The sequence below is a fragment of the Sceloporus undulatus genome, chromosome 4, assembly GCF_019175285.1.
Source record: "Sceloporus undulatus isolate JIND9_A2432 ecotype Alabama chromosome 4, SceUnd_v1.1, whole genome shotgun sequence".
Classification (NCBI taxonomy): domain Eukaryota; kingdom Metazoa; phylum Chordata; class Lepidosauria; order Squamata; family Phrynosomatidae; genus Sceloporus; species Sceloporus undulatus.
In genome coordinates this window covers 189,012,686-189,034,986 of record NC_056525.1, presented here as the reverse complement: position 1 = coordinate 189,034,986, position 22,301 = coordinate 189,012,686, and the positions used below count along the sequence as shown (strand labels likewise).

General features: G+C 38.9%; 1 protein-coding gene across 2 annotated transcripts in view; it reads left to right on the top strand.

The window, feature by feature from the left end:
- Positions 1-22,301, top strand: part of GNAL (G protein subunit alpha L) — a 185,000-nt gene that overhangs the window by 121,399 nt on the left and 41,300 nt on the right. For both annotated transcript variants that reach the window (XM_042461683.1, XM_042461684.1), the window contains exon 5: positions 17,136-17,233. In XM_042461683.1, coding sequence (XP_042317617.1) covers positions 17,136-17,233 — 98 coding nt within the window. The remainder of the gene's footprint in view (positions 1-17,135; positions 17,234-22,301) is intronic.

The following is a 22,301-nucleotide window of genomic DNA, read 5'->3' as shown; positions in this document are numbered from 1 at the left end:
GCTATTCCTCAGTATGTTTTTTTAAAAGCATAGATCTATAGGTTTGACCACCAAAATGGATATCAAGAAAATTGGAGTCTGGTGAATGAAAAGTCACTCCTAGATACCTTTTGGAAGAATTCTTCCAAGTGGTTTCTAGAAAGTTTAAATGATTTTGTTTACTTATGCAAGGCTTATCTGACCTAGTAATTTCATTTGACACTTGCACATTGTTAGTTTTGAATTAAAAATTTGCTGGAACATAAAGAACTGCTTTTCTTTTTTGTGGTGTAGACACTTATCTTTGTACTTTCCATGTTCCTTCTGGCTCTGTTACTTTTTTAAAAAAAATAATTAATGCTCAGAAACACATCTGCTTCATTAAGTGAAGTATATCAGTTCTTTCTATATTTCAGTCTTTCTTCCTTTGCTTTAAAACCTATGACCATGGATATTTTATCCTTATGGCATAACTCCTTATGACTCTAAAGAAGTGGAATGTAGTCTGTGAAAATGTATGCTATATTAAATTTATTAATTTTAAGATGTCAAGCTGAATATTATTAGGTTTTTGTATCATTATCAACATTGATCACTGACAGTATGTTACACACATTTAAGTTTAGTGGTAATATTAACCAAGGCTTATTGCTTCCCAAGCAAATCAGAATTACAAGCCAGGGTTGACTTTACTGTGTAATATCTGTGTTGTTTGGGAGTCATAGGTCAGGTATTCCGTATGTAATGCTAACTTTTGCTGGCATTAGAGTTCTTGGTTAGTGTAGTTCCTATCGGTCAAATGAGCCAAGTCGAAGTGATTGAACACCAGCATACTGCTTGTAAACATGAAGAAGTCTCAACAGTTCTTGACTTATCATTTTATACAGACTCACAGATACCCTTTTATGATCTATAGAAGAAGACCTCAGTTACGGATTGTAAGTAGTAGGTCAAAAAAAGTCATCTTCTTTTGTGTCCCTTTTGACATTTACTAGAAGAAATCTTATAAACTTGCTTCTTTTTTTGGTATCGCTGTAAAATATTTTTATTTGGGTAGAATTCTAATGTTTTAAGGCTAATCTTATTAAACTGCTTTAAACTATAATGTAACTCTGCTTGGATAAAATATTTAGTCAATTAAACTGACTAATCAATTATTGGATTAATTGGAAACCTTTCGATTAGCAGCTGAAGAAGTAGACCAAGTCTATGGCGGGTTACAGATGGGCAAAAAGGGATGTGTTCATGACGTCATGAAGGTAGAGCTTTCAGACGGCCCTTACCTGAATGCCGTCATGAACGCGCCGCCCGCACACCCCAAGTGGGAAGAAGCGGCATTAAAAAGGTGCTGCTTTTTTCCGCTTCTTTTCTATATAGTGCGCAGCTGGGCATTAAAAAGGTGCTGCTTTTTTTCCGCTTCTTTTCTATATAGTGCGCAGCTGGGCATCTCCGTCTGTAAGCTGCTGCACCGGTACGCCAGAATTGCTATGCCGCTAATTTAAGTTGCCCATTTAAAAGCTCCGTGTCTGCTGCGTCGCATAATGAGTCGGGGTCCTGGAACATGCGCAGTTTGAAGTCAGGCTTTAATTGCAGCGTCAGCTGCCATGCAGGTGTGGAAGCTGCAGCACAGCTGCAGCACATTTTAAGACTCGTAACCCTAACCCTAACCCTAACCCTAGAGCTGCATGTACGCATGCGCTGCTAGAATCATGGAAAGTGTGGACTTTAAAGTGAACCCCTACACACATTCCTGTGCCATTTTCATCTAACAATAAAAAAACGCTAAAACTTTAAATATTTACATATGTACAAAGGAGGTGATGGGGGATGGCAGGGGGACAGCGATGGCAGCGGCGACAGCTGTGGCTGTGCATTGCAGATTCAGCAAGAGCGCGGGGACCAAAGGAGAGGAGGCATCCATGATGCTGGTGACACTGGCAACTTGCAAGCGGACAAGGATGCCAACACCAGCTGATCACCAGCTGGCAGGAGACCACCATTGTTCTTGGGCAGGGTGGGGGAAAAAGTTTTAAAGGGGCTTGGGCGCTTTAAATGTGCACATATGCTTTCTGCCGCCGCTGCTGAGCATCGCAGCTGTGCAGCTGCGCATCCGCCAGCCGGCAAAAGAAAAAAAAAGCCCCGTTTTTGGACGCCCGTGAGGAAGCTGCCTCTCTGTTTGCAGCGTCCTGCGAGGCGGCGGTATGGAAACTGCGGGTCAGAAACGGCCCCAGGTGAGGCGTCTTCACTGCCCCACGTGTGGAAGCCCCATACACCTGAGCCAATACACCTCCAAGACATCTTCCCCTGCCCGTCTGTAACCCGCCAATGAAAGCTTATGCTACAACTTCTTTCTCACAATTAGTCTCAAAGGTTCTACGAGATTCCTTTGCATACTGTATTTGGCTAGGTACCATAACATTTGGAAATGCCAAGTATATGTCCTTTTCTGCTGTACACAGGCATGCTACACAACTGCATTTTTTAAAAAATCATATAATTAATCAATTAAGATTTCTTTAAGTGAGTAATCACCTTAATTTGAGCTCCGGCTTTTACTCAATAATTATTGTTTTCTGTATATCTTTGTCTTGACTGTGACCCATTCAGTCTGAGTTCTGGTTTCCACTGGATAATTATAGTTTATTTTTCTTCTGATTTTAATCTATCACTTCATATAAGGTTACGTATAAAATTTTAGACTGTAAACTTAAACACAATTACTAAGGAGTAGGTTTTATTAGATACAATGCGGGCTTATTTTACAATGAACATACACAGGATCGTCTCATTAATTAAATACAGTGGGCCTTGGTATCTGGTATCTGGTTCCAGGTCCCCCTGTGGATACTAAAATATGTAGATGTTCAAGTCCCATGATATACAATGGCATAGTAAAATGGTGTCCCTTATATAAAATGGCAAAATCAGGGTTTGCTTTTTGGATATATATTTTCAAGCCATTGTTGGTTGAATCCATGGATGCGGAATGTATGGATACAGAGGGCTAATATGACGGATGACCTGGTCCCATGTGTGATGGCTGGGACATGTCTCTGATTAAAGGACAGGCCCAGACATGGCTACCAGCTGTAATATGTAGTAATCTGTAATCTGTAGTCACCATTTTTACACATTAGATAGAACTAGGTAAACTATGTGCTTGCAGGAATCTTCTTAAGGACAACATGATTAGGTCCTTCCAGGTTAAATTTTCCTCCTGGAGAGTCACCCAGCCTTTAAAGGGAGTATCAGTGTGAAAGATTTGTGAAATGGAGTGTCTTCCGCTGGCTGGCTAAGAGTAAAGACTGGAAAGAATACCACACTGCGTTCTGAGAACGTTCTGGGAACCCGATGGGAACAGAACACATTTAAGTATACCGCACGTATGTGTTCCCATCGGGTTCCCAGAACGTTCCCAATGTGTTCCACATGTGTTCCAGGGAGGGGACAGATTAGATGTGTTCCCAGTGAGCTGTAACGTTCTCAGAACGTTCCACAAGAGGTCTGTGCAGTATTCTTCCGTTCTCATATCCGTTCTCTCATTCCTCCATCTGCTGATTGGCTGAAAGAATGACAGGCAGGGAGGCGAGTGACTGCAGTGAGGGAAGGGGTGTGTGGGGGGGAAGGAGGAGGGAAGGAAGGAAGGAAGGGAAAAGGGAGGGAAGGTGGGACAAGGGAGAGAAGAGGAAAGGAGGGAAAGAGAGAGAAAGAGAGAGGGAAAGAGAAAATGGGAAGAGGGAGAGAGAAGGAAGGAAGGAAGGATAAACAGTGAGAAAGAGAGTGAAGGAGGAGGGCAAAACAGAGGGAAAAGAGAGAAGGAAGGGAAGGAGGGGACCAGGGCAAAGAGCAAGAGGGAGAAAGGGTCTGGCTGCTTCTGCGGGGGCCTCTGGTGACATGTCCAGTGGGGCTCCTGTGCTGTCAGCCTGTAGGAGGCAGGGATGCCAGGGATGCCCAGGACCCTCTCCTCCTTCCCTCCAGGAGGGAACCCACAAAAGCTCCTCTGTTTGCAGCACCACACGAAAGCAAGCAAACAACTCCCAGAATTTCATAGCAAAGAGCCAGACAAGAGTTAAAGCGGGGAAGGAAGCTCACAATCTGAAGGCACACAATACATGCACACACACAGGAGGCAAAGGGTGACAAGCTGCAAAAAAGGGGAACTGGAGTGACAGCAGAGGACTCTTCCTTTCAAAGCGGTTTAAAGAGCTGCAATGGCTGCCAGGGCTAAATACTCAGATTGAGGTATTTGTAGTGGGCACTTGCTTCCAGAGGCATTCGGAGGGGCAGAAACTGAATCTTCCCAGTTCCTTACAGTCCTCCAAACGAAATACGCATGCGCTACAGCAAAACGTTCTGGGAACGTTCTCAAGAAAAAGGGATGCGCTGTGCGGTAAAATGTGTTCTCATCACGTTTCCATCACGTTCCACTTTCTTCAATGCGGTAATATCCGTTCCCAGAACATTCCTGAGAATGATATGCGATAATCTTCTGGGTCAACCTATGTTCCAGGTGTTTCTCCCATCTGTAGGTAGTTTTTGAAGTTATCTTTTTACAAGTTCACTTTCTTGATAGTCATAGTTTTGTCAGCAATACTGCATGTTCATTGTATTCCTAAAAAGCAACTATTTCAGAACTTCTCTCTGCTTGATTGTTTAATAAATACATTGAATTAGAAACCAGAGTTGACTTCGTTATTTCTCTAGCATGGCTGACCTCAATCATGTGCTGAACTGTTTGGCAAACACACCAACAGTTTTAAGGAATTTAAAGGAAGCTTGTGAGTGGTGATAGGGGTGGTGATAGCTTTGGAATGTTTGGAAAGGATTGGGGATACAAACACACTGTCATATAATATGAGAAAGAACACTTAGTTATAGGAACACAGAAAGCTGCCTTATCCCAAGCCAGGTTTTTGTTTATCTAACCCACTCTATTCTGACTAGCTGTGACTCTCCAAAGTGTCAGGCAGAGTTCTTTCATATCACTGGCTCCCTGATCATTTCTATTTTTAACTGGAGATGCCAGGGTTTGAAGTTGGGACCTTCATGTGTTCTGGTTCCTCTGTGTTGTGTTACTTTTGTTTGGAGGTAGGTGGGTAGGAGGATTCTATACTGTTTTCCACTGTTTCGCTTCACACTCACTCCTGTGTGCCTTTTTCTGATAGACCACATTTGATTTTCTTAAAGATTTCAAGGGACAAAAATACATGAACTGAGTGCCATCTATCTAAGGTTATTTTTTCATTTTTAGAATCTTGGGACATAACTTAATTTTCTTCTATGGATTGTACTGAGTGAGTCTATTTTACAACAAACCTTGCGTTAGTTAGGGAAATACTACTCATTAAGCAGAGTTTTCATTTAGGTCTTCTGTTACAGAAGATTAACCCTCATTTTTTATTATAAAGTATGATGATATCTGGACATTTTAGAGAAGAACTAGATGGGTTGGTGGAGAATAAATCTGACAGTAGCTACATGGTAGATAGATGTTAAGAGGCAGAATACCTTTAATTACTGATTACCTCTCCTGGAGGTGCTGTAAATGATTTATGGGTTGGCCATTACTATTATAGCCTGTTAGTGAACTTTTTAAAGGTGTAAACTATCCACAGACTGAAAAATGGATCAATTGAACTTCTTGTATGATCTAGCAAAGCTATTCTCCCTTACTTATAAGGGAGAAACATATCAGTCACTGCCATCAACAATGTGTATAATTTTATCCAAAATGCATCTAAACCTAAACTCTTAAGACTCAGTTATGTACTTTGGCTAATACATCCATTCATTGAGAAATAAATAAAAGTACTATCTAAAAACCATGGTCTGTCTGGTAGAAGAATATAAAAGGACATAAAGAGAGCCCTCTTTACAGATTACAGAATGCTTATTAAGTCACAAACTGTTTTTGTCTCAAAGCACATACATCATTTATTTAATCAGAAACTTGTGATAGCATGGTATGGGAGTTTTCTGTAAAGAGTTGATTTTGTCATACATTGGGCCTTGGTACCCACTGGGGTTTGTTCTAGGACAACCACTGCCAATACAAAAATCCATGGATACTCAGGTCGTATTATATACAGTGGCATAGTAAAATGGTGTCCCTTATATAAAATAGCAAAATTAAGGTTTGCTTTTTGGAATTCATAAATTTTAAAAATATTTTCAAGCCATGGATGGTTGACTCCCTGAATAAAAAAATCCATGGATATGGAGGGCCAACTGTACCAGTGTTCTGGACCTATACAAATATATTCAGAGGCAGATGGAGAGATACAGTTTACTGATACTCTGTGCTAATATTTGATCAAAACAGAATTTTCTGCATTCATAGTACAATTCAGCAAGTTTTTTCAGGAGGTGGAGACAAAGTGGCCAGGAGTTGAATATATCTGAAGGTATATTTTTCTTCCGAACATCTCCTGTAAGAAATTATATTTTCATTAATTAGACAGGTAATTGCATGGTTATTGTACACCTAGAAACTATAGTAGAAGGATAATGCCCTTGTGGGGCTAGATGTTATCGTCTCCCAAGGATTGCCATCTTAATTAAGTGTACACTAAAGCAGGTGTACAAGGAGATTGTGAACACCATGCTAAGCAGGTCCCTTGACTATCCCTAACTGGATTTTAATGAGTGTTATGCCTTAGGTGTGTACTAATGAAGCTTTTCTTATATGTTGTGTTGAATAACAGAGAGAGAGAGAGAGACACTCTGTCTTTGCAAGAGATTTATTTGTGTATTACAACCCTCTTTGTTTGTCTTTGTTGCTAGCTTAGTAGATTGGGCAGTAAGCTGCTGTATCCTCATAGCAAAATTAGCTACTGCTTTTAACAAACCTATCCATACAATATTGAGAGACTGTGATATTCGAGCCATAAGGGACCTTTCCTATCTCCTAAACAAAAGTGTGGTTATCATGGGACCAGAATTATTTGTTTGAAATATAAATGTGTGGATATTATTTTAGATTATGTTTAGCTTTATAAACTCTTCTAAAAGATCAGAATTTCCAAATCATATATATGAAAAAGGGGTTAGCAAATGAGAGCTGAATGACAATTTCAGCATTGACATTTTGATATATTAGAATGGCGATGAAGGCACTACAACCTGCTCATACCAAGCCATGAGCCTGTTTGCCATTTTAAACTTAAAGGAGGACCCTGAAAGGCTTACACTGCATCAAAATTGCTGTTGTTGTTGTTGTTGTAATGTAGGTGCTTTACTAGCAAATACGTTTATATTTATCTGCTCATATCTTTCCCTATACTGTGGTCATATTAACCAAGTTGTATTATAGTAAATATGGCATCTGTTTGAAAGAAATTATCACTGATTGTCATCTTTGTATTGTTAAAAAATACTGATATCTCAATGAATAAGCAGAATTATGCCATTTCATTGAATTTCATGCTATTTTCTCTGAGAAAAGAATTTGGTGAGATACATATCTAAATGAAAACATCAAAAGAAAATCCATCTAGCCAATTCTCCTACTTGTGTAGGATATGGCTTTACTGTTCGGTTTCATTAAAAGTCTCAACCAGTAGAATCTTAAGCTTGTGGCAAGTACTGTATTATTCCAGGTAGTGTGATTAATTGTGTGATTCTTCTTTTTCACCAGGGACAGCCCAATGAGGGCTGCCTACCAATTTATTTCATTCTCTTTCTAAGTATTTCCTCATGTTGAAAAACAGCTTTTACTTAACCTAGCTTGCCCCCAACCTTAGGCTGAATAGCTTTGTCTGTGTGAGAAATAATGTTTGCCCCTCAGTCCACACTGGTACACTTTGTTTTATGTGACTTCTGTGCCCATTTTTTAAATTTGTTGTGTTTGTTTGTTTTGCTGAGATCTATCTGGGGAAAGTGTTGGGGGTTTGCAGGATGGGAAACTGACATATTTGCCTACAGATTTGTACAGCCTATGGGCAGAAAACAGCACCTAATTTGCTCTCCAAATGAGTGGAGAGCTTTAGGATACTGCCAAGGTATTAGATGGGTCACAAAAATAGAATTAGGGGCTCTACAAGGCCCATGGGCCACAGTACCTCCACACAGATTCTTCCAGTAATTGTGACATTTTGACCAAACTAGTTAGCTTTCTTTGCTTCTCCTGTCAGTGGCTTCTACACATAGATTTATGTGCTTTGCAAATTAAAGCAAAAGTGGAGTCTCTGTGATTTACAGTAAATGATCTTTGTTATACCTAACTTTTACAAACAGCCCTATATTGTTATTGTTTCAGTCATGTCGTGTAGATTTTCCAGCCTTAGGGAACAATATGGCACAACAGAAGAACAGTCTGTAGAAGGGTAGAAAGAGGAACAGGTTCAAAATTTATTGTTATGAAAAACAACATTTTATTTGAATTAGTCAAGAGGCTATATCCAAGCCATTAAAATATATTTAAAATGTGATTTTTTTCAAAACTTTATAAGAGAGACATACTTCTTCAAAGAGCATGGCAAAAATGCAGTCATTATAGCAAACAATATAAATCTAAAAATGCCCACAAAGCTAAGTTGGTTCCTTCAGTTGTCAGTCCTCCACACAATTGACTGGAATATCATAATCTTTTCCTGTAATTAGCTGTGTTAACTGCCAAAATGGCAACCCTCCAAGTCACATATTGCTTTATTCTTTATAATAAGGAACTTGGTTTCTCATTCATTTTCTAGTGCTTTATTTTCTTTTATAAGAGCTCTAAATACTGTTTTCTAATGTCAAAGTAAATCTGGCATTCAAAGGCAATAGTAAAGTGAGTCCTCCAGTGCTGCAGCTCTGCATATACCTTATCTATTTTGGAATCTCCCCTTTTGTGGGTTAAAACTTTAAAAACAAAAGTTTGTTTAAAAAGCGACATGTTTTTCATTTATGTTATGCTTTCTGGAGAATTCATTGAATCTGAATAAATTAATCTATAGGTATGAGATGGAGAACATGAAATGCTCGGAACCTATAAACTACTTTACATCGTGATAAATTCTGGTGAAAACCACGCATTACGCAAGACATAATTGTTATGGATTCTTGTTGCACACTGAAGATATTTACAGACAGCACTGAGGCATCTGCTCTGAGCTTCAAAAAGTCTAAATTAGGAAATGTGAGAGTTTTCCCCACACTATATTTGCCAAGTCCACCAATATTCAAAGATATGACTAGCATAGCAGCAAAGAGATGGCACAGTCTGCATGTTTTAAGGTAGTTTGCTGCTTAAAATTGAAATGTTGTATACACATTTGGAAGAAGAAAAATGATAATCATTTTCAAATATTTGAACATACATGATAGAGCAAATCTGTGTGCTGTTGCTTATTAGAAACAAATCAAAGAAAGGATTTTGTCTAAACGTTAGGAAACACATCCTAGGAGTAAAAGCTGTTCAACTGTTTGATAGACTACCTCAGAAGGTAACAGACTGTGGCTGCATCTGCACTGCAGAAATAATGCAGTTTCACACCACTTTAACTGCCATGGCTGAATGGTATGAAATCCTGGGATTTGTAGTTTGTTGTGGCACCAGAGCTCTCTAACAGAGAAGGCCAAATATCTCAAAACTACAAATCCCAGAATTCCATAGCACTGAGCCATGGCAGTTAAAGTTGTGTGAAACTGCATTATTTCTGCAGTGCAGATGCAACCTCTGTTCTGTTAAACATTTTTAAATAGAGGCTAAATGACCACATGTAAGAGTGGGAGTTTAGGAAACAAGAGGTTGGACTATACCTCAAAGTGACTGTAAGGTCACTTCCAACTCTGGTCACTGCTAAAAGGGTGTTAAGATGGACGTATTTCTCAATGCATTTATTTCAAAGTAAAATATGGGTGAAATCAGACTAACATATTCACACTTGTACTGTGACTATCTCTTGAAGTATACACAAAACTTCAAGAAATGTTAGGGAGCTGTCAAAACTGGGCACATTACCTGACATCCTGTTAGTGGTTTACAAGGTCCATCTTACACTATTACAACTCACTTTTTTAGCTGTTGCATAGGTTGGAATTTTCTTCTCACCATGCAACAACCAAAAGGCTGTCAGAGAGCAAGGAGAATCATCAGTGACACATCCAACTATTTTCCTTCAGTTGTATGTTCTGCAAAGATATCATCTTCAGGGGTGTCCAAAGGACCTAGAAGTCTCTACAGGTGCTTATTTAATGCATCCAATTAAATGAAATAGTTGGATGCATTATTGTTGATTCAACTGCTCTTTGACAACCCAGAAATGGCCATGTTTGGGGCAGTTGTGTCCCTTACAAGGTGGGTTGTGGGGGTGGTAGCAACAGGAGACATAACTATAGGGATGTGGCTACATGAGACATGTACATGTCCCAGTACTGGATCTTAGTCATTGCCTCTGCTTGGCATGAGTGAAGCCATGAAATATAAGGACATGGTGTGTAGGGGATGATTTGGTGCAGATGAACTTTGCCAGTATTCCTGAAAGATCTTTCCATCTCATTTCATGTCTATGTGTGAAACATGTTCACTGAACTTGTCTTTTAGAGCACCCCGTAGAGTATAAAGTGCTCTAGATGTAGCCTTTACCATTTTTGTCTGCTGCTCTGTGGTCTCAGTTGTTAAACATTGGGACGGGGCAACATACAGGCATCTCATAAAAGCCCTTTTTTATAGGTGCATTGGCTCAAACATTCCATTATCATGGAAATCTTCAGTCTATCTAGTGACTAAATTATACTCTGTGCTACAGCCACTTTTAAATCAATTAGTGTGACATCTAGTGAACAAATATCGGGCAACAGACAGATTAAAATTGATATTTTAAAAAAAAATAACCCTGAGGTGTGCATAAAGACAGGATTCCCTTAGTATCCAAGCCAAATTTTAGATGTCCAGATTTCACAGTTCTTGGAACTGTTTTTAATTTCAATAAATATTAAGCAATCTTCCTTATATTTCAATATATCTGTACTTCACCTGCACAGAAGTAGTCTTATTATTTTGCTGTGACTTAGTATACTTAATAAATAATTTAAACATGTGTGCTAATTTTGGTGCTGCCAACCTGTTTTTGTTTTGCCTGTACATTTGAGAGTGGAGGTGCCTGTGAGCACCACTGTACAATACACCTTTCACTGTGCCAATGAATTGCTCTGCTGATAATTATGGTTTTGATTTATTTATTTGAAGAAGAAAAAAATACAAGAAATGCTTGAAGTGCTATTTTTAATTCTCTGGAGTGCCTGTGAATCCCATGTGGCTCAGAGGCATTCTTAGGAGGGTAAGGATGGGCAAGCGTGGCTGGAGGCCTATGTTTTGCTTCTGATGGTTTTCCCCACCATCAAAAGGAAGGGATTGAGCCCTTCGTTGTTGTCTTGTAAACATGGAAGCTTGGATATGTCAGCTAGGCAACTGCAAGAGGGTTCTAGATGGCTCAGGACCAGGGAAAAGCTGAGAGCAACTTGATGGAGAAGAAGGATGAGATGTAGAAGACCAAGTACAGCTGACTATGACCCAGCGGGGCTCAACTAGTAGCCTCTTACTTGTGACTCATCAACAGTCTGAAAGCAGATAAAGAACTAATTCTCTTCCAGTTGATAGAAATGTTTCTGCCTGGTCACATGGAAGCAATTTTACTTGCCACAGATGAATAGCTGTATTATAAAAATGATTAATAGAAATCACATTATTTCACTCACACATTTAAACCAAAATATCTTACATCAGGATTAATTTCCCAGTTATTGTTTTGCATTTTCCCCCTTAATTATGAACTGAAGAGTATAATTGACTTTGCAAGATCTGCTGGGAGTTAGACTAGCGATAGGCAACGTGTAGTGCTCCAGATGTTATTAGTCTGCAGTCTAATAACATCAGTCCTAGCTAGTATAGCCAGTGGTGATGGGTCATGGGAGTTGCAGTTCAATATCCTCAGGAATATTTCTCCTCTGGAAGGCTTATTAAAAACTAAAGACCAGTGGATTCCGCTTCATTCTGGAAAGCTCCTGTTGATCCCAAGGATCCCTCACTCTCTGAGCAAAAGCTAAGGCAGTCCTCTGTAATACAGTAAGCAGTGGGTAAGCAAGAAGAGAATGACTTGAACAAAGATGAGGGAAGACAAACTCGAGTTCTGCCAAGCATACATATTAACATACATTATCAGTCATATTCTAAGGTAGAGATAACAATAAACCAAGAATTCTTTTCTATCATCACAGTATCTTCTCTATGTCATGCAGCAGATGATTCTGATTTTCTGACTGGTTCTTGGCATGTTTCAGTCTGGCGAGGGAGTGGATAACTGAAATGCTCAGTAGCACACTGTTGGAAGTTTGTAAGACAGTTTAAATATAAAGCAGTATTTTTGTTGTAAACTGCCTTTGAGTCAATCTCGACCCATGGTGACCCTGTGGATGAGACATCTTGGCCTCCCTGTCCACCACTGCTCTACTTAGTTCCTGTAACTTCATACCCATGACCTCCTTAATAGAGTCCATCCATCTAGCATGTGGCCTTCCTCTCTTTCTGCTTCCCTCCACCTTGCCTAGCATTATTGTTCTTTTCCCATTATTCATGCTTTCTCATGATGTGTCCAAAGTATGACGGCCTCAGTTTCGTCATCTTGGCTTCCAGAGAGATTTCCAGCTTGATCTCTTCCAGGACCCATTTGTTTGACTGTCCTTGGTATCCTCAGCACTCTTCTTCAGCACCATATCGCAAATGAATTGATTTAATTCCTATCCACTTTTTCACATCCATACATAATAGAAAATACAGCTGGTTGTACAATTCTAATTTTCATGCTCAGTTGTATATCTTTACTCTTTAGGATCTTTTGTAGTTCTTTCAGAGCCGCCCTCCACATTTTTATTCTTCTGATTTCTTGACTGCAGTACTTGTTCTGATCAATGTTTAATCCCAGGTATGAGAAAACATTTCTTTTTGAATTATTTGGTACACTCCATTGGCCACTGTATCTTTGCAGTGTGGTTCCTAGTGCCCCTTCCTTTCCTGAATCCTGCTTGGACCGCTGGGATTTCTCTTTCCATGTATGGTTGGAGTCTACATTGCAGAATTTTGAGCATAATTTTGCTTGCATAGAAGATTAGCGCTATGGACCTATAGTTACTGCAGTCTTTTCTGATTCCTTTTTTGTGGATGGGCATGTATATTGATTGTTTCCAATCTGTTTGCCATAATTTTGTTGACATATGTTGGCTAGCAGCAGAAATGATTCTGTCAGTGTGGATTGAAGCAGTTTGATTGGAATATCATCTGCCCCTAGTGATTTATTTTTCCACATTTCTCTTATTGCAGCTTCTGCCTTGCTTTTTAGAATTTGGGGTTCATCCTCATATGGCTCTTTGTTCCATCATTTTGTCATCGCATCCCACAGGAGTAAAAACGGGCGGCTCCAGCCCACCCTTTCGGGGCGGTCTGTCAAGCCTCTTAGAAGGGAAAGCATAGTATTCTGGTGAGGCTTTTCAAAAGGGGTTAGATATCAGCATGCTATATCTTAATTTGCCAAGAGACTAGTAATTACATGTGTTTGATAATGAAAAAGGGATGCAGTTTCTCATGGTACAGTCAGAGAATGTGCTAACAAGCTGACCCAAATGCACATCTAAACTTCGCACTATAGTTAGAATTTTGTTGGTGTGAAATGCCGCTTGCTAATAGAATTCTTCAACTATATGATTCATCGCAAATAATACTCAAGAGCCAGCACGTTATGCTGATTGAGCAATGGACTACGACTCTGGAGACCAGGGTTCAAATGCCCACTCGACTATGGAAACGCATTAAGTGACCTTATCTCGAGGAAGGCAAAAGCAAACACTCTCTGAACAAATCTGAAGGCTTACAAAAATAATATGTAGTTCTAGTGCCACAGGACCTCATTTTGAATACAGCTTTTCTGGAAGACAGGAGTGTTTGTTGGAGACAAGCAAATATCATTATCAATCATGAAGACCAAGGAGCTATCAAAACATGTCTGAGAAGCAACCAAGTGGCCAGTGGTGACTCTGAACCAGATAAGAGAGATTTGTACCTGAGATGCAAGAGGTCAGCAATTGGACAACTATCACTCATTTATTTAACAGAGCTGGGTTATTTGGAAGAGTGGTAAAAAGAAATCAATTGCAGGAGAAAAACCCCATATAAAACCCCTTTTTAAATCTGCAAAGATTTAAAACGAACAAAGGTTCTTTGGTCTTATGAGACCAAAATTAAACATTGTAGCTTTGCTGCAAAACACTGTATGTGGTGCAAAGTCAGCAATGCTCATTATCCTGAAACCACCATCAAGGTGAAGCATGACAGTATCACTTTGAAAAGCAAGCCCTGGAAACAGCACCGAAAAAGCCCTCAACTTGGTTCCGATACATGGATGACACTTTCACCATTTGGAGCCATGGAGAAGATCTGGCTGTGTTCCTGAACCATCTGAACAACATCCACCGCAACATCCAATTCACCAGGGAAAAAGAAAAGGAAGGAACACTGCCATTCTTGGATGTCCTAGTCATCCGCAAACCGAATCAACATTTGGGTCACACAGTATACAGAAAACCCACACATACAGACCGATACCTGCACAAGAACTCCAACCATCACCCAGGACAAAAAAGAAGCACAATGAAAACACTGGTAGACCAAGCAAAACGCATCTGCGAACCTCACTTCTTGGAAGATGAACTGAAGCACTTGGACCGGGCTCTACAGGCTAATGGTTATTCCAGCTCAGACATCAGAAGGGCTGTCAGGCCCAGGAAAACCCAGAGGAGTGAAGACAAGCAGCCACCCAAGGGGAAGGTATTTTTACCATACATCAAAGGAGTCACAGACAGAATAGGCAAAGTGGTGAGGAAGCACAACCTGCAAATGGTTTACAACCGACGAAGAAAATCCAGCAAATGCTTCGATCAGTCAAGGACTAGAGAGACTCTCTCACAGCCACAGGAGTTTACCTCATACCATGCAGTTGCAGACAAGTCTACATAGGGACCACCAAACGCAGTGTGCAAACAAGAATCAAGGAACACGAGAGGCACTGCAGACTGGGCCATCCAGAAAAATCAGCAGTAGCAGAACATGCCACAAACCATCCTGGGCATAAAATACTGTTTGAAAACACTGAAATTCTGGACCATGCCAACCACTACCATGTCAGGATGCACAGGGAAGCCATTGAAATCCACAAACACCTGGACAATTTCAACAGGAAAGAGGAAACCCTTAAAGTAAACAAGGTTTGGCTACCCGTCCTGAAAAATAGCAAGATGAAGTCTCAACAAATGCAAATGAGAAATCTCCCAGCAGACAAATGAGCACTATCAAGCAGACATTAATCCTCTTGTGCAGACCCTCCCACCCTGAGGCCTGCCATTAGTAACAATATACATGCAAATCACTCCTGCCTTTCCAGGTCACACAGTATATATAGCCAAGTCCTTTCCAGGCAAACATTCTCTAAAGATGTCAGCCACAGATGCTAGCGAAACATCAGGAAGAAACTCTGCTAGAACATGGCCACATAGCCCGAAAAACCCACAAAAAACTATGACAGTATCATGTTGTGGGGATTTTTTTTTTCCTCTTTAGGCCTCTGGGATGCAGCCAAATGCAGGCAAGCTGTAGAAGAAAACCTGATTCAGTCAGCAACAGATTTCGGACAGAAGCAGATTCACTTTCCAGCAAGACAGTGGTGACCCTAAACAAACAGGTTACCCAAAGAAGGCTTGGAGCTATAATTGCTGATGAAGTTGCTTCTGCCAAGAATTGACTCTGTGTGTGTGTGTGTGTGTGTGTGAGAGAGAGAGAGAGAGAGAGAGAGAGAGAGAGAGAATAATAATGATACTGACAAGTGCTAGTTTGTTTTTGAGTCCTTTCCTTTTTTGTCATCGTAATGGTTGCACCGTCACAGTGTTGCATATCTTTTGTAGATCATATGGTAACACTGCCAGCTAATTCCATTTCAATTCCAGGTTGTAACAAAATTTGGAAAGTCAAAGAAAGGGATGAATAATTTTGAAAGGCATTACGTAATAGGAACCTCATTGCTACTCCCCCCTTTAAAAAAAGAACCTGTGAGGTTTAAGGTAACATCCCACCTTCTCCTAAGACCTATGTATGACTCAGGGTAAAGTTACATTTTAAATGAGAAGTCTGATAGACAACACCTATAATTATAGCAAATTTTTATCTGGCTGTTTGAACTGTCAGGCTAGTCATTGAGTGCATAAAGTATTAGAAGTTGTAGAGGAGGTTTATAATGTATTAAATTAACTTCTTGCAGCAACTTGCCTATTTAAAGTTAAAACATGTAATGCTGAAACATTACCAATGAAATAGAGAAAGGAATCAATATATTCTTTCCTTTTTTCTTTGCTTTAGTTTACTCACATAACTATATTTGCTGTATCATTATGTTTCTGATCGTTTAACTTCACCCATATGATTACCTATGAATTACTATGGAAATAGCTTTATTAATCAGAGAAATACAGTACCCATAATCACGGGTGAGTGTTTCTCTTGATAGCATCACATCACCTGATCGTGTGAATTAGCTCTTTGGAATGATATACCCCATATTTTCCAGATACAGTATCACTTATATAAGTGAGCCTATTTTGGAAACCCAGTGGGAGTTGCTTTTTTGAAAGTGCTTTTATGTGAGGATCAAAATCCCAACAAAAAAATTTAACCCTTGTAAGCAGAAAGTGGTTGTCAGTTTTTAGTACTTGTGTTCTCTCTGGGGCACCTGATGTTTCCCCTTTAATCTGTTTGAGCTTGACAGCCTGCCCTAAATGAATACACAAAATGGTTTGTGTATCCTCAGATATCATGAAGATAAGGTAAAATGAAATGAAAATTATACTCTTTGCAAAATAAACAATAGTGTCTTCTAACATCTTAAAGACTAGCAAACATCTTAGTGGTAACTCTTAAATGAAACCATTCTTTCCTTTCAGAAAGGCTGTTTAAAGTGAATTTGGAGGAAAGCATTATATGTACAAGCTACCACTTAGTATTTATAGAATGACCTTAGTGGGCTACACAGGGTCCCAAAGTATTGATTGTGTCTTTTTTAAATTGTCTATGTCATATGAGTAATTATTTAAATTATTTAAAAAAAAAATTAATTTGTTTGTGTATTTCTAATTTTTAGGAATTCTTTGAACATGCAAAAAAGCTCTGGGATGATGAAGGAGTAAAGGCGTGTTTTGAGAGGTCGAACGAATACCAGTTGATTGACTGTGCACAATAGTAAGTGCTGCTTTCAGCAAAACCATATTTTTGAAAAATAGCTCTAAATGTATAAGAAGAGGCCGACAAAAGCAAACAGTTTCTTTTTATTTCAAGGGCATGTTTTACATGGGGAAGGGAGTAATATCTTTGTATCTATTGTGGCTGGTTCATACCTGTACTTTACAAGTCTGTTTTACATACTTCCTCTTATGTCATTAATCACTAATTTTATTTTATAGGGACCAGGGGTATTGCAAACATACTCTTTCACTTTACGATGATGCAGTTGTTTTAAGGGGCTGGCATTTAAATAAGAATGAAGTTCTGTGTGTGTGATTTTTTTTTCTTTCACCTCGTTGGAATTTTGTTTAAGAAACAGTCAAGTTAGTATATAATAAAGGATTTATAATAAATGGAAAATTTGTGACCAGGCAGGATATTTCATTTGATTATGTGTGCATTATCTGTGACAAAAACATGACACATTTTTCCCTGTAACTAAAACAGTTATACAGTTCGCTTACACTTGGATGTTGGAAAAATATTTTCTTGCCAAAAAGAATTTTTAAAATATATACTGTCATTAAAGCTCAAAAATCCAGCATCTCTAGAAAAGGGTTGGAGACTTGGGGGGGGGGGGGGAGTTGCATTTAACAATTGTACCTATTCGTGCTATATTTTAGCTATACAAAGTTAGATGAGGTATTGTATAAATGCAGAACAATTCTGTATGGGTAGAAGAGTCTTTCTTTGTTTAAAATGGCTCCTTGCTACTGAAATTATTAATAACTTTTTTAGATACATAAGTTATTTTTATCCCCCCCCCCCCCATTTTGGATATGGGATATAAATCTATAAATAAATTAACGGCATATATTCCATGATATACTTAGCATTATTGCTTATTGTTATAAGACAGTGGTTCCCAAACTTTAGTCTTCCACTTGTTTTGGACTTCAACTCCTAGAAGCTCCAGCCCGCTTGGCCAACAGTATGGAATTCTGGGAGCTGAAATCCAAGTCATCTGGAGGACCAAAGTTTGGGAAATACTGCTATAAAATTTATCTGAAGGGTTTTGTTTTTGGTTCATTGTAGTGGCCAAATACAGCTGTATTTGTGTGAGTAGACATAACCATGATCTAGCTCACATAACGCATGTATGAGTTTCATTATACAAAATTAATGTTCTTTTCTACTTGTAAGATAGGATTGTGTTATAGCAATTCTGATATGCAATAATCAAAGTATGCTGCTATGAACACTTACTAATTTTGCAAGTGCCTCCCATCAGTTTACAGATCAGGCTTGAGACTGTCTAGTAAAGTGAAACAAAACCAGTGTTCCCCATTTCAAATGTAACATTTAGCTCTTGTTAAAATACCAAGATCACAAATTTGAAGCAATACGCAAGAGGAAGAAGAGAGGGATGGTGAATGAGTATGCAAGCCAAATGCTGGGAACTAGTTAAAAATCATGGTATTTTATTGTGCTGGAGTTTTTGTCTTGGATTGTTTTTACAGAGATGTGCTGGAATTGTTACATCCAAATTTGCATGGTGTCTTGCTTCCAAGACCACAGCAGAGGTTGTGGTCCTTACCATATGTTCAGTAATCATTTCCTCATATCCCTCCAATTGTTCTCTTTAATTGACACATATACACTACAGGCAGCTAGTTTTAGTTGACTTCTATTTTTTATGGGTTTCTAGTTTTAAGGACTGTACTAGTGCATATATCTGGCTTCTCTCCCGGTTTGAAAGAGAGCAGTAAAAGTGTTTTGTTTTGTTTTTTACATTTTAAACGTATTTGATATGTGAACTTGACAAATGCTATTCCTGCAGTTTCTGTTGAGCTATTGCCATTCTATGATGAGTCCATGTAACTTAATTAAGATGGTAGCTTTTAATCTTACCTCACTGACCTTCAATGCAAGTCTACTGAGATCAATTTCTCAATAGTGCTGTAAAAATTTAGCATTGTTTTTTTGTTTGTTTGTTTCACTAATATAAACCAAACAAAAGCCTGTGAGCTATTCTGATCACCTTTTGTGAGCAGATAAAGAGAATGGAAGGGAAATTTTTAACCAGGAGCTACATTTGGTTTCTAATGAGGGCTACTACACACAACAGCAAATTGCATGCTCAGTTTCTTATCTAGCTAGAGAAGTGGATGTGAGAACCTGTTCCAAAGCACATGTAACTCCTAGAGACCTTAGGGTAGGTAGATTGTACAAGGTTGTTAGAACATGAAGTTGATGCAATAGCCTGTGGCTAGAACAATAAAATCACTGCCTTGGGGGATTACAGGTATTTAGGGACTGTCTGAACTTGTGTAGGGAGAAATAATAATTTGTTGCCCATACTAAATGTTGCTATTAATTGCCATCAAGTCAACTTCGACTCATGGTGACCCTATCAATGAGAGGCCTCCAAGTCCCCCTATCTTCATCCACCCAGCTCAAGTCTTGCAGAGTCTTGTCTTCTTTGAGTCTAACCTTCCCGAAAAGAGGGAAACCACATTCCATGCTGTATAGTGTGTATTTTTAGCAGATGCAGTGCTTCTAAAAATGAAGTGGTGGTCTCGGTTCTCAAAATGTTAACACAACTGGTTCTTCTATAGCAGTATCAGGCCTCTATTCATATCAGTGGTTCACTGATAGGAAATTATTTTAAACACTTTTTGTATAGCCATTCATGGCTTATTCACTACAAGGGAGCCTTTCATCTCTCAGTTGCTATAAAATTAAATGTGTAGCCAAGCAAGCTGTGGCTATTTTTAGGTTCAGCAGGATTGCAAAAGAGAAAACTGGCCAATTATCACGTGACAGTGTCACGAGAGTGAATGCAATACAACACTGCATTGTAAACAAAGGCCATCAGTATTGCAAAAGCCCCAAAGAAAACCAGCTGAATAATTATCAAAGGAAGGGTTTATATTTTATATTATTAGACTGACAACAATATCTCAGTAATTTTTCAGCTATTGGACACTTGGTTTAAACTTTTTTTTGTAAGGCATGCTGATCATAAAGTATCTACAGTGTTTAATTATTATCCTAGCCAGTTCATATAATAAGATATGCATATTTTGATGGAGTGGATACATATAGTTCCAGAGAACCATAAAACACATTTTCTTACCATAAAATGTGTAATCAAAAAAGAAGCTATGCCTTACAAGATAAAGATTTATTATCTGTGGTTAAAATTATATATTTCACATGGGAAAACATAACAAAGACATTAAAAATTCACCTCATTGCCAACTACAATTATGTGTGTGTGCACAAACAAACATCTGCATTCTCTCATGTTCACTTAAATCATTGTATTACCTTGTCTAAAGGAATAAAATGGAATGTGCTTCACCTTTATTTTGGAATAAGCACAATAAAAAACTTATCAGCTCTGTACTCATAGTAACATATCCTATCTCCACCCTGCTTTTCATATTCCATTTTTAAGGCATCCAGTTGTGTGTTTCTGTTTACATGTGTCCTCAGCCAAAGGGGTTATAGGTAGGTAAGTCCAACTAACTTCTAGTTGTTGTTTTTTTAAATACAAATATACTTCTGGTTACCAACTTTGACAAAAGCTATATCTGAACTGTAGAAATGATGCCATTTGACACCACTTTAACTGTCATGGTTCAGTGCTATAGAATTCTGGGAATTATAGCTTGGTGGGGCACCAGAGAGCTCTGAAAGAAAAGGCTAAATGTGAAGACACACCCAACTAAAGGTGGTGGCAGGCTTGGGTGTGCAACGCCGGTACCCTGGTGAGATCAAACTCTTCTACCCAAAAAGCTCTGAAGCTGAATATAAAGTTAAAAAGGGGGGAAATTTAATTTAAAGGACAAAAATAAAGAGTTTTCTCCTCCCCAGCTCTAAATAAAAGATACTTTACAGTTCAGCAATCTTCTGGATGTCATCTTTCTGGGTCTGATGTTGGTTTGTTCTCCTCACTCAATGGAGCTGGTGCAGGGTCTTTCAGCTCCTGAATTCTTTATTCACTTGTTGTTGGTAACTAATTTGGCTGAGTTGGTAACTGAAATGGCTAACATGTAAGAAATGCCCTTTCCGGCTGTCTGGGCCTGTTTGCCACCAAAAGACAGCTCTCTGCTTGCTCACAGCAAAGACTGCTCCAAACTACAAGCTTCCAGCTCCAACAGGGCATGCTGGGAAAGGGCAAACCAAACCTGGAAATAATGCAGGGGATCCTACACCTCCTCCCACAACTAATACAAAGAACTTTTCCTACACTAAACATACTATGGCCTGAACCAATGTGAAAGAAAATGCAGGGGGAAATTCAATCAGTCCTGGCAGGACATCACACTAAATATCTCACAAAACTATAAATCCCAGAATCCCATAGCATTGAGCCATGACAGTTAAAGCAGTGTCAAACTGCATTATTTCTGCAGTGCAGATGCAGCCTTAAAATATTATGGGCTAAATCCATTTATTAGTTTCTGGAAGTGTCAATAGTTTCAATTTCTTTTTGTTTTGATTTTACCTACATATTCCCAGTTTTGCATCCAAGCTCTTTCTTGAAAAATATTGGGTTTCCTGTGTTGTCTGCATAGTTTGTGTTTTTCCTCCTCCTCTCCTGCTAAACATGTGTCACATAAAGACTTATGCAACATTTCAGAAATTAATTTTCACCCATTTCCACTGAGCCTTCTTTATTGTTATTCAGGAACTGTCAAATTGCTAAAGTGCTTTATCAATATTAGATTAGTTAAACATTAGGATCGTTTTGTTTTGGTGCAAACATTCCTCTTTCCCTTACTTGAGTTATGTTGAATCTGTGTCCTGGAAACAATAGCTGTGTTCACTGGCAATGGCCTGCCATCTTAGCTAGGTCCAGAATAATGCAAACAGCCGAGTAGAGATACATTTCATTTAGGAAAATACTCGGTTAATTTAAAGTAATCTGGGAAGTAGGAATGAAAAGTCCTTAGTGGTGCTGAAAGTTACCAGGAACAAAACATGGGACTTTAAAATATTTTTTTTCCTTATCTGGATGATCTCTTAGAGGATTTTTCATAACAGTTGTCAGATATTTAGTTTTCATTCTTGTTGC